Raw genomic sequence first — 13,149 nt, forward strand, 5'->3', positions numbered from 1 at the left:
CCTTCAGTTTTCAGGCCCCTCTTCTGTGGAACCAGCTTCCAGTTTGGATTCAGGAGACAGACGGGATCATATAATTGTTGGTTTCTTCTCTGTATCATTTTCTTTACCTTACAGCATTGAGCACCTTGAGGAGACTGTTGTTGTGATTTGACATCTATAAATGAAACTGAATTGAGAAGTTGAATAAATCAGCTGCTTTTGTGCCTCTGGATCTGCCCCGAGCTGAACCCTTAAACAGCAACTTCACACCAAACAAACAGAGGAGGAGCACAAAGGAGGCGAGGCAGCAGCTTTTCTCTTAAATTAGTTTAATTTGTTGTGTACACTAAAAGTCAAATTTACACAGTGGTCTGAAAGAACCTGGGCATGCATGATAACCTCCCACAGGCTCTCCCACTGATTCCGTGTCCCATAGGAACTCCCCGTACATTTACAGTCCATAGTTTAACTGCACACAGTCTAAAGCCACAGTGAACTATGATTACATCCATTTCATCTTTACAATGTGCAAAATCCTCCAGGCTCGGCCGACAGTAGTATGAGCAACAGAAAACAGACCGATGGAAGCAGCCGTTGGTCCCTTCGTTCCCCTCCGATGCGAGCAGCCTTCAGCTCGCCGACGCTCGAAACCGATCGTCCCGTTTTTAAACAAAGTAACAACCGGAACGTCTGATGGCAGACGCGCCGGCGTGAAGAACAAAAACAGACGAGCGAGGGTGTACAGGATTATTTTAAAAAGCTTCACGGAAAAAAACAAACAGATTAAAACTGAAGGACGAACGAAGACGAGGGGACGAAACACTCGGCGGGATTCTGCAGGCAGTGTGGTTTCAAGTCCATAAATAGATTCAGATTTTATATATACGTATATAAATGTATGAATTCACAGAAACTTCCACTTCAGTTTGATTCAGCTTCCTTCAAGCTCCGCCCCCACACATGTAAAATCAGCAGGAATCAAGGAGCCCATTTAAAAACAAAAAAAAACAAAAACATTGAATCCCTGATTATTTACACACACGACAACAACACACACACACACACACACACACCCCCGACACGGCCTGAACGCACAAATCCCACTTCCTGTCAGCTTTACCACGTGCTGCCCCTCCTCCACGCCGTGCCCCACCAAATAACGAGAAAAGCTTCACTTTATCCAGAGAAATAACTGAAAATCAACAAAAAGCTAACTTAATTAAAAAAAACAAGAGCTTGATAAAATGGGCGGGGCCAGCAGAGTGAGCAGGTGATGTCTGGAGGCGTGGCCGGGGCTTCAGTCTGGCGTGGCGTGTGACCCGAGCGGCGTCAGCGTGGCGGGAAACATCAGCACCTTGGCCTGCATGAAGGACAGGTCGGGCAGCGCCGCAATCACTTTGGCCGCCTCCTCGCTCAGATTCTCATCTTTCCTCGGCTTCCTGCCAAACAGGAAGTGACCAGTTTTTTTAAACACATGAACATAACATTTGTAGTTGATGACATCATCAGTGCGCCACTGACACAAACTGTTACAAACTGCACCCAGATCAGCTGAGTGTGAATGACCTGCATGTCTGACACCCAGCAGCGTGCGCACACACAGGCCTGAGCTGTCAGGTGGACGTCTGCTGAATGTGGATCCACGCCGGAGCGCTCACAGATTCACGCCAAAATTCACCACAGTACTTTAAATTGTTAATTCCACTTATATTTAGCCATAGCCAATCATAGTTGAGCGTCAGCTGTGAGGTCATTCCTCAGGAGTTCCACCTGCAGCCGATCCTGATTTCATGCTTTCACAGGAAATTGGGGACAAGCCAGAAGCGCTTTGACCTCTGACCTGGTGGAGGTGCTGGTCTTCTCCACAGTGGACATCAGGCGGGCGAAGGCGTCGGCCATGCGGCTCCCGGAGCTGCCAGAGTCCAGCTTGGCGGTGGTCAGTTCGAATAGCTCGGGGTCGACGCCTGAAATGCAGAAGAAAGATCAGGGAGGCGGAGCTTAAACTTCACCAACAATCCAACAGTGAGAAACTCGGAGGAGGCGAGCCGGGAGCTTCCTCCTCGGAGGTTCGCACCCGCACAAAAACGGTCGTGCTTGGCGTGATTAAAAGAGAAACTGAAGGAGTGGAGCAGCTGTGAGGCGTGTCCGCCGCAGCGATCCGTTCTGAGATCAGCGTGTGCTTAAATGGTGAGCACCCGGCGGACCCGCCTCGCTTTCTACTGCCTGCGGGACAGTCACATGACCTCATACCGACCTTCCTGTGCCGACCGCCCCACACACCAGCATCAGTCAGGACATCATTCATGATTTTAAAAATCTGAGCTGGGAAGCAGTCACGTGACTAAAATGACATTAAAATTAGCACCAGGATCAAACCTCGGGATGGTCATGTGACCCGGTCAGGAAGCACGAGAGTGCGGTGAGTGAGAGGAGCAGATGGAGGTTAATTCAAAGGAGGAGGATGCTGGAGCTGACCTGGGATGGAGGGTGAGCTGCTGGAGCCTGAGTCCTCCACAGGACCAAAGAAGTCCAGGTTTAAGAGAGACGAGCCTCCGCTGGCTGCAGAGCCGGGCGAGCGAGGTTAACGCACACAGTCAGAGAGAGAGAGAGACACATGCAGCAGAGTCAGTGAGAGAAACCGGAGACGATCGTTTCCACATGCAGCAGATTTCTCACAGTCTGCACATGCTCAGTGCACCGCTTCACTGAAGCCCACGACGTTTGGACTGTAGCAGGTGGGAGGAGCATTTAGGACCGTGTTATCCAATCAGAGCACTTCGCTCTCACACTGCAGGCTTGTTGGTCCTAAAGTATTTGAAATTAGAATGGGAGGCGGAGCCTTCCATTTTCCTCTGAAACCACAGCAGCTCCAGCCTGCTGAGTTACTGATGCTTCAGGGACTGCAAACCGCTCTGGAACCCTACGAGGTGACCTGAACACATACGTGCAGGTCAGGTGGCACACCGACCCCGCAGAGCGATGACGCAGCACACACGGGAAGACCACACGTTATGAACACATGACACAGCAGCACGGCGCCGCAGTCAGCCTCTTATGGAGTTTTCAGACTTCAGCGAGCGTCACTGATGGCTGACGCAAGGAAGCGAATGAACTTTCAAAATAAGAGTGAGGGGACGGTTCACCAACAAAGACATGGCATCATTGGGCGCCCTCTGACATCTGTGACTGTGGGCCACAGCGACTCCGTCAGGAAACAGGAAGTGACTGATGGTTGTTTTATACACAGAGCGCCTCCTGGTGTGTGATTGGCTGTGAAGTACAAACTGAAGCAGCTAACAGGAAACACTACAATAAATAGAGGAAGTGGAAGAAGAGAAGAGCTGTGAGCGGGAGAAGGAAGAGTCAGTGCGGCAGAGGCAGCGGGGTCACCTACCATCAAGCGGGTTGGTAAGGCCACTGCTGCTCCAGTCGAACTGGACGGGTGGGAGCGCCTCCTGCTGGAGGAGAGGCAGCAGGTCAGTCATGTACCAGGTGTGTGTGAGAATCATGTTTAAACACAAGGACACGCCCACACGTGGGAATGGTGTCAGGGTTAATTCCTCAGGTTACATATGTCAAGCTATTGTTCGCCCTCGTGACGGCGAGGACTTCACCTGTCATCGCTTGGAGGAAACGACGTCAAAAAGTCAAAAACAAAGATTCAAACTGTGGCAGTCAGCGTTTCTCACTATCAGCCAATCACATTGCATTTGAATCCTGCTCGGAGGTCACCTGTCGGCCCGCCTCCCCGTCTCACCTGGACCGAGTCTGTAGGACAGGAGCTTTTCTCAGGTACCAGCGGCGGCGCCTGCGCGATTGAGGCGATCATCTCTGCAGCAGAGACGGGCTTCACGGGCTCTTTGGTTGGTTCCAGCATCCCCTACACACACACACACACACACACACACACACACACACACACACGTTTAAACATCCTGCAGCGCTGCCTGGCGGCCTCCTCGTAGATGCATGGATGGTACGAATGTGAAAGTCTGATGTTTCATTTACTGCAGTCACGAGATTTTCAGAAAACTTGACCTCTGACTTTTAGGTCAAGGTATCAACTTCATCCTGCGTCACATCTGAAGTTCCCAAACGCACGTACCTGTCAGCGTTTCACAGCTAGAAATGAGAATAACTGATGTTCCTGCCGTAATGAAACTGTCTGTATCACCACTGTTCCTGTTCTCAAGTTCCCAAAACTTAAAAATCTTCATCTTGTCCTGAAATCAAGCAGGAAGCAGTTTTCTGTCCCCCTCCCTCCCCTGCTTACATCAGCTGATCAACAGCTGATCCTTCACAGTCACTGTGGAGCTAAGCGCTCATCTTTATTTACCTGCGGCTTTAATTTAGCTGTTAGTAACATCTTAAACGTGCTGCATGAGTAAACCTGACTTTATGCCGCTGTAAATAGAGTCTGTTGGATGCACTCACCAGGCCGGCGGCGTACATGGGCACGATGACCGGCTGCTTCTTCTGTCCTGTGAACAGCTGAAACATGGAAATCAGAAAGATTAGGATTCAAACCTCGAGCGCAGCTGCCGCCTCAGCAGGAACGCCTTTAGTCATACCAACAAATGACCAGGAACCATCTTTTATCTACAGTCTATGTTGAAGAGTATCTGGGCGGGGCTAGGAGACGACGCATTCAGAGGGGAGCAGCGTGTACTCACGATGTTTCTGGTGTCAATGCCGAGGCAGCAGAGAAGTGCTTTGTTGCAGTGGGAGCCGCCCCACTGGTATCTGAGGCCGAACGCCTCGTGGATGTCCTGAAGCTGCGTCCACACGCCACCGTACACGGACCTGTGGCAGCCAATCAGACGCAGCGGAGTCAAAAACAGGGTTCATGAGTGGGAGCAGCTCTTAATGGAGCGGGTACGGAAACACCTATGGATCACTCATAACCAGGAGGTTCGCTGAGGAGACCCTCACCTCTTGCATGACGATTTCTTCTCCTCCCCCTCCTCAGCTCCGGGGCGTCTGTCCTCAGGAGGCTCCAGGACGGCCTTCAGGGACACCACCTGGTCCTCCAGCAGTCGGGTGGCGCTCTGAGGGAAGCTCACCTGGAACAGCTTCTCCACACGGCTGAACAGCGATGCCTGCAGAGAGACGGCAGCGTCAGACTCAACTTCACAGTCTGGGCCTGACTACAGTTGAAGGGGCGCTTCACCCTCAGGTGATGGTGCAAAGAGCAGAGCTGCTGGTTCATATCTGCTTTTACCCCGTGCTGTACGAGCCCACAGTGAGACTGGCCTTATTCACACTGTCATGCCAGTTTGCAGGTTTTTAATGGTTTCGTTGTTATTATGTAACGGCTGCTGTGGATTTAAGTCCCTCAGAAATGGACAATAAACATCTGTCTGTGCTGATAAAGCGACAGTCTGAATGACTTCCCTGCAGACACTTCTCGCTGCTTTCAGTAGGGATGGGTACCGGTATCATGGCACCGGTTCTGTCATAAATGGCAGTAACCAGACCGTTTAAGCACCGGCACCGTGTCAAAAGTACCGGTTTGGCACCGGTATCGGATAAAACCTAAACGATACCCATCCCTAGCTTTCAGTCTGTGTTGTGTTTACTGACTTTACATGTTTCTAATATTAAACTTTGATCACTTTGCTGCTGTTTAACTCAGAGGGGTCGATCAACTCTGGGCCAACTAAAGGACGAGATAATGAAGAAACATCCGCATTATGCTGCTAACACAAGCACCTGCACAGACAGCATGCTAGTGCTAAACTAGCCGAGAGCCCAGAGTTAAAGCTGAACTTCAACAGGTCAGAGACTGATGACAGTCTACCTGTTCATGTTTCTACAGTAGAATCACCACGACGACCGTGCTGGTTTCCATCTTTGCTTTGTGTTCATACCTAAACACTAAGAGAACGATCACGCGTGTCATTAGCAACTACCAACCTGTATATTTTATTTATTGTTTACTCTATTTAATATGTAAAATACACACACACACGTAGAAAAACATATTTAGTACACACATCCAGTAATGCATACACTCTTATATTGTACATATATTTATTACCATCCTTATATTTTGCTTGTTTTATGTTATTGTATTTTTTGCACACCTCTGTCGCTTGTGAAGCTCGCACACAAGTATTTCACTCGCATGTGCTGTACCCGTGTAGCTGCACACGTGATGTGACAATAAAGGTGATTTGATTTAGCGCAGAGCAGCGTGTTGGTGTGTGGGGCTGTGACCTCATGTTGTTAAACTGTGATGATGACATAGGGCTGCTCAATTAATCGAATTTTAATCACGATTACGATCTGGGCTTTCAACGATCATTAAAAATGACTGAGCCGATTATTAGCCCCTCCCTCGCGCTTTACTCTCGCGCTGCTCCGTGTGGCAAATCGAGCGCACCTCTCTGCGTTTCGAACACGCGTCACAACAATAAGAGGACCCGAGGGAAGCTCGGAAAGCTAAGCAGAAGTTATTTGGAGAGGAGAGTGACGGCCGTTGGTTGCAGAGAGGTAAAAAACTTCAGTGGTGTGGAAACATTGTGGGTTCAGTCAGACGTGGATCAAGCAGACACAGTGTGTAAACTTTGCTACGGTGTAGCTGCACCACAGAGCAACACTGCAAAGCTCACTAAACACAGATGTTTACATTTTTCATTTATTTCTTATACTGCAAACATTTGCACTGTTTTATATTATTTTTTAAAGTCATTATTCAACACATTGTTATTGTTAAATAAATATCGTCAAATAATCCAGATCTCAATTTCAGTGAAAATAATCGTGATTATCATTTTTGCCATAATCGAGCCGCCCTATTATGACACAACGAGTTTCAGCACATTTTATGGAGAAATGCAGAAGTAATGAAGTAAAATGAAGTAAAATACTGAGTTACTTTGAAGTACTCTGAGTAATTAATGACATTTCTTTGAGTAATGAGCCAACACTGAGGGAAATCCCTCCAACATGCACAAACATGTGACCCACAGCAGAAAGTCTTTGATACGCTGCCAAGTCTCAAACAGGAGCCAATGAGGAATCAATCAGTGATATTGATGATGGAATCAGAAACGCTAAATTCCTATCACTTCCTGTCCCTACAGGCACATGATTCGAGATGTTGACCGACCTTCCCACCTGACCCAAACCTGCCATCCTTCATCATCATCAGTCTGAGCTCACCTGTGCACAGCCACAGGAGCATGCTCAGAGTTTAGAAACAGCTCTACCTTCATCCCGAGGAACCTAATGACAGCGGTGCTAAAGCCTCACGTGGATCCTCTTAAGGAGAACTTAACCCAAAAAGTTCCAGCTGCAAACTATTTTTTAAATTTGACAGATATTGCAGATCCTGGATGAAGACATCCTGGATACAGTGTACAAAGTACGTGGTGGCGGCGGTCTGCGGGCCCCTCCTACTGTGTTGTTCGCCTGCCAGCCACAGCAGAAAGTGCTGAAGCCACACAGAGCGCCGCGGGTCTGCAGCCTGTCTGAGCGCTTCATGCTCGGGTTTGTTTAACTCGGTGAACTCCGAGCCCAGAGTCGTGTGTGAGTCAGCTGGGTGTGAGCAGAGGAAGTGGAACAGATTTAAAGCTTTCACATTAACTTCCTGTTTGGGTTGTGGACAGCACATCGTTATCATGACCTTTAAGACAGGAAACGTGTAATCCTGCTCTAACTGGATCAGTGTGATGTCACAGGTTTCTGGAGTATCTCTGCATTTTAAACATGGGAAACAGAATCATGTCCCAGTCCTCCCAGTGTGCCCAGTGTCCCTTACCGGCTGACTGTCAGTGCTGCTGAGTTCTTCGCCGACCGCAGGTGCTTTACTCTCATGCCACTCCTCCTCCTGCTTCTCCTCTTCCACTCCTCTGCTATCTGCAGGAAGTGAGACGCTCGTCTCAGCGCTGAACGCCGCCCATGAAGCCCCCTCTTCCTCCTCCTGCTGCTGCTCCCCGAAGGCGCTCCACCCGGCGTCGCTCTCGCCGCCACCGGCCGAGCTGAAATTCCCAAAACTGTTGCTCACAGGGAAGTCGGCAAACTTTCCTCCCTCCTCCCCCTCGTTTTCACCCGAGTTAAATTTGGGGGAGTTGAAGTCGCCAAAGTCGTCGTCTTCTTCTGCGTTGTCCTTGGCGGTCGCAGCTTCCTGCACCAGAGCAGAACTCTGTAATCCGACTGGATCGTGCTGAACCTCCAACTGATCGAAGTCTGCGAAGCCTTGAGCGCCGAAAGAGCCGGCGTCTCCGAAGTCCCCGAAGTCTTCGTCGCCGTCTTCGGCCATCTGGCTGTCGTCAGCGGGTGTGGCAGATTCCCCCTGGAGTGGGGGCGAGGGCACCGAGCCCGTGGTGCTCACGTCGCCGTACTCCTCCAGAGCGTCGGTGGACAGTGGACGGCCAAACGACGTCTCCGTTTCGGTCTCCGTCTCGGTCTCCGTCTCGTTCCCGGAGCTCTTCTCATCCGATTGCCTCGCCTCGCTGTCTCCGGTTGTGTCGGGCAGGAGCTGCTTTTCACCGCAGCCGTCTACAGAACCGTTGCTGTCAGCTACATCCGCCCTGTTCACGGCGAACAGTTTGTCAGTGCAAACGGCCTCTGAGGCGCCGCAATCTGCCGCCAAGGCCACATCCCTTTGTCGAGAGTCAGCATCCATGTGAGCACGCCGGTCCGGCGTCTCAGCGGGGATGCAGAGGGACTCTGAGCTGAATGCGTCGTTTTCAGTTCTGTTTGTGTCCCTGACATCGTCCTCTGAAGTCAGTCCCTGCTCTACATTATGGCTGACGCCCGGTGGACAGTGCGAGCTCGCCGTCTGGTCGAGGCGTCCGTCAGCATCGGAAAAAGCAGCAAAGTCTGCAAAGTTGTCCTCCGGGCCTCCGGCACTGCCCGTGTCCTCGGGGGACGTTCCTTTTATGCGATCATGGACAGAATTCTGGGAGGAAGGACTTCCCTGAACATCAAACCCGTTTGTGAGCACCTCGCCGCCGTTACAATCCGCGGTGTCGCTCGCAGTCAAGTCCACACAGCTGGCGAGGACCTTTTTCATCTCAGTTCTTTCTGAGGCACTCGCCAGCACGACACCGTTCGCCTTTGAGAGCTCATCACTGCGGCTGCGGGCGCCATTTGTGGAGCCATGGCTGAAGCCCACCACCCCTCTACTGTTGATCAGCTCCGGCGGCGAAGTGGCGGTCAGAGCCTGCGTCTGGTTAAAAGTGGTCGGAGTGTCAAACTCTGAGAAGCTGATGCTGTTCGGGATGCCAGAGAAGGTGCCAAAATCTCCGAACTCATCGTCCTCTTCCTCAGCGCCGTCCTCCATGGGTGGCGGAGAGGAGGAGTACATGCGGATCACGTCTGGCTCCATGACTCTGCGGTGATCGAAGAATCCTCCGGGCTATACCTGAAAGAGCGAGAGAACGTCGTCAGCAGCAAATCACAGGACAAACATTCAAAAATAAGTAAAAAAACAGTAGCGCGCTTCATCCACGCGGCGAGGAGCCGAGCACGCCTCTCAGCAACACCGATGATCTCCAACGAGAGGCTCGAGTCACAGCTCATCGAGTAATACGAGCCCCGAGAGTGCAGACGGCGTCAAAGCGACGGCGAAACACACCGTCACAAACACATCATCGACAGAAATGAGGAAATGAAACCCCGCCCTCCTGCTCTGATGTCACTGCTGCGGGATCACATCATCACTGCAGCGTGAACATGAAAGCGTGTTGTTTGAATGAACACGATAGAAGTCGACAGGCGTGGACACAAACGCCTCTCACAACACGGAGCATCAACCTGATGTTCAGCACTGAGCTTTAAACAGGACTCTGACTCATCACTAATAATCTTATTTATTTATGTGATTAACAAAAATGATGATGTCAGAAACTATATGACTTTATTCTGCTGACATCACAGTTCTGATCACACACACAGCTTTCACAAATGTATAAGATAATAACATTTTTGTCACTAAATAAAAACAAATACCATTTTTAAAGTAACCGTCTCCTGTCTCACTTCTGATTTCAGCTGTGCGCTCTCTCTCTCGCCCTGTGACCCTGTGACCTCTGACACCTGGCCTGTGGGGGCCTGATGTCATTATTTCTTTTCATAACTGTATTTGTGTGCTTGAATCACGTTTCCAAATCCTGATCTGAAGCGAGCACAGACCTCAGCTCTTTAAAATTTCACTGAGTTTGGACTGAAACAACCAGCCAGGTAAGGAAACACCTGAGTTTCTGATGAAGGTACCTTCCTGCAGCTCTGCAGGGGAAGTCCCTCTCGGGTTACCTGCTGGCCTGGACGGCCTGTGTTTGTGCTGTGACCGGCGGTGGGCGGAGCCTACCTGTGTTTGGTAGAGCTGAGCTGGACTTCAGGTATGCAGTCCTGATAGACCAGTCAGGCGAGCGCGAGCCGTTTAACCCCTCAGACCCCACAAACGCTGACGTGTTAACGTCAGGGCAGGTAAACATGTTTAAGATGGGTTTACCTGCGCACTCAGCGGGGTCACCTTCAACAGGCGCTCAGCCTCCTGACAGTCGTTCCAGTCCCAAACTACACCTGACACTGCGAGCCCCCCCCCAGCAGTCTCACCTGTCTGACGTCAGCGATTAAATTGCAGCTAACAAGCTAACGTAGCAGGCTCAGTAAACTCCCAGGTAGCTTAGCAGGCTAAACGACGGAGGGCTGAGAGTTTGTCCCGAGCAGAACCGACTTGTCTGAGCCCAGCCCGAGCCCGACAGGGAAGCTAGCAGGACAGCTCGGCGGCTAATAGCAGCCCGAGCTCGGCGGGACTAGCTCGGTCAGCCTGTGTGGAAAGCTGAAGCCAGCTCGATTACTATGCTGGTACTTTACCGGGCGGCTCTGCTGGCACACAGCGGCGGTACACAGATAAACACAGGCCGGGGACCCTTCAGGAACGAGTCGGTTTGACGTTAGCTGCTCCTGCTAACTGCGCAGCTAGCTTCACCAACGACAACAAGCCAAGAAGCAGCTGAGCTAGCATTAGCTTAGCTTAGCTCAGCGTTTCGTGTGACAACAACTGTCTCATCCCGAAGGAAAGAGCCGGGCTCACCGTCAGAGGCCGCCCGCTGGCGTCCATGGTTCGGTCCCACACGGGCTGTCGTCGGAGCGGGACGGCTGACTGAGAAGCCCGTGCTGAAGGTGGAGTCCGCCGGCTGCTGCTGCTGCCCTGCCTCACGATCACCCAGCATGCACCGCTGCGTTCTGCTGCTCCACAAACTTCCAGGTGGAACAGGTGGATGGATGTAACTAAGTACTCATACTCATGTACACCAGTTGGCCGCTTGTACTCGAGTATTCCTGAACTACGCCTCTCTCCCAGCACTTTTTAAAATCCAAACTTTATTTCTTTAAGTGGAAACCGCTGTTACAAACTCCGCTGAGCAGACCTAAATATGAAAAATAATCGGACTGGGCACAAGTCTAAGCTGCCTCAGAGCAAGAGGAGGTCCACCTGGACAGGTGCACCTCTGTGGCAGAGCTGATGGAGAGAGACAGACAGATGGCCAGTTCACATTCACACCTGTAGTCAGTTTAGAGTCACCTGTTAACCCGACCCCACTGACTGTTTGGACTGTGGGCGAGAACCCACACAGGAAGCACCAGCAGAACAACATTATGTTGTGTGAATGCACCTTTCTAAAGTCCCTCCTCAGTTATTTAAAGCACACGTGTGTCTAATTATTCGAGACGGGAAAAGCGTCTCAACCATTAAATTCGAGCTGGTGTGGGCCCCGGGGTCTGGCATCAAATAAACCCGACACTTGGATAAAAGGAGGCTGAAGTGTTCGTATACTCAGCCCAGCTCCACACTGGCGTCTCCCACACTGCTCTTAACCTGCTTCTGCTCAGCTGTGCTGAGAATCATAACAGCGATGGTTGGGACAGAACAGATTCGTCTGGATTTCAAATCTTCTCTGTTTTCAGTGATATAACTTTAGTAACAAGCACCTCATTCTTTTCTCTCTCTCTCTTTTGCCATGTTTTCCAGGTAACCTATATTTGACAACAGCTTGATAAAAAGAAATTCTGTTTTTGGTGTCACCCCAATATTTTTAGTGGCCACCCCTATGAAAACATTCTGGAGGCGCCCTTGGCCGTTCTGTCTGCTGACCAGCTCTGACGTTCAGGATTCGTGTTTGGACTGAACCTGCTCAGCAGAGCCACAGCTGACAGGTATCTGGGAGGTACCGTGTCTCTGCACACCTGAAAATAATGTGAGAAAACTCCAAAAAGCCCACTCTCTCAGTGTTTGGCTGTCAGGGTGTCAGGACGCAGTGTAAATAAAGCAGAATGCAAAGACTCACAAATCTCATGATATGCGATGTTTGATTCACAGAACACTGAAATCATATCGAATATTTATACATTTTCCTGTTTCATTTCATTTTGATGGCAGCAACTTTAAAGAAACAGCAGGAGGAACATTTATCAGGTGAGCTGTCAGCAGGTGGGTCACATGGTCGGGTGTAAACAGACCTCCCTTAAAACTGATCTGAGGTCAGACCCGCCCAGGCATGGACGCCGCGTCCTCTGGAGCGCTGCACAGAGTACTGACATCAGTGTGCTCTCCGCCTGTGCAGCCACATTTTTAATATATAAAAGGAGTCAGTGTGTGTAGAGGTCAAAGGTCATGTCAAAGCTGGGAAAGGTTCTGAAATCATTTATCTTGGCAGCTTCGTTTGTGTGGTGGGGGTAGGCTTTAATCACAATCAGAAAACTTTATTGATCCCTGGGGGAAATTACTTTTCGTTACAGTGCTCCATTATAAACAAGCATTAACAGAGACAGACAAGACACTAACTAAGAATAGCACCATATATATACATTGTTGCCTTGTTGTATTTTGTCATGTTTCTCAGGTCTTTGTCTGAATTTCTACGAACATTATTGCTAAGGATTGTCTTATTGCATTGGAGTCACACTGGGTTAAATATGTACACTTGGGTTTTAAGGGGTATTTATTATTTTCTTCTTTTTTTTGGGTTGTGTGGAAGCCCCAAACGCAATTTCATTGTTCTTGACAATGACAATAAATAAATAAATACTATACTATACTACATAAAAGTCACTTATTAATAAATAGCTGAAAGAGAACATGTGCAAGAAGGGTGTAGCTGTTGCAGTAACCAGTGTGTTAGGTGGAGGAGTTGTACAGGGAGCCACAGGCAGGAA

General features: G+C 50.0%; 1 protein-coding gene across 5 annotated transcripts; it reads right to left on the bottom strand.

The window, feature by feature from the left end:
• Window positions 1-291: 291 nt before the first annotated feature.
• On the bottom strand, window positions 292-11,489 carry aftpha (aftiphilin a). Of its 5 annotated transcripts, none has more exons than XM_005940499.3 (10): window positions 11,027-11,487; window positions 7,745-9,352; window positions 4,912-5,078; window positions 4,653-4,782; window positions 4,414-4,470; window positions 3,737-3,859; window positions 3,374-3,437; window positions 2,455-2,538; window positions 1,820-1,943; window positions 292-1,418 (listed from the first exon to the last, which is right to left on the bottom strand). In XM_005940499.3, exons 2-10 carry the CDS (start codon window positions 9,314-9,316, stop codon window positions 1,277-1,279), a joined length of 2,463 nt encoding a protein of 820 aa, XP_005940561.1. In that variant the 5' UTR covers window positions 9,317-9,352; window positions 11,027-11,487; the 3' UTR covers window positions 292-1,276. The 5 variants fall into 5 exon arrangements, with proteins under 5 accessions (XP_005940561.1, XP_005940562.1, XP_005940563.1 ...); XM_005940500.3 differs by having other exon boundaries at window positions 3,374-3,434; window positions 11,027-11,485; XM_005940501.3 differs by lacking the exon at window positions 2,455-2,538 and having other exon boundaries at window positions 11,027-11,486.
• Window positions 11,490-13,149: the final 1,660 nt, after the last annotated feature.

Source organism: Haplochromis burtoni, unplaced genomic scaffold (genome assembly GCF_018398535.1).
Source record: "Haplochromis burtoni strain Fernald_Lab_line unplaced genomic scaffold, NCSU_Asbu1 Contig_282, whole genome shotgun sequence".
NCBI lineage: Eukaryota > Metazoa > Chordata > Actinopteri > Cichliformes > Cichlidae > Haplochromis > Haplochromis burtoni.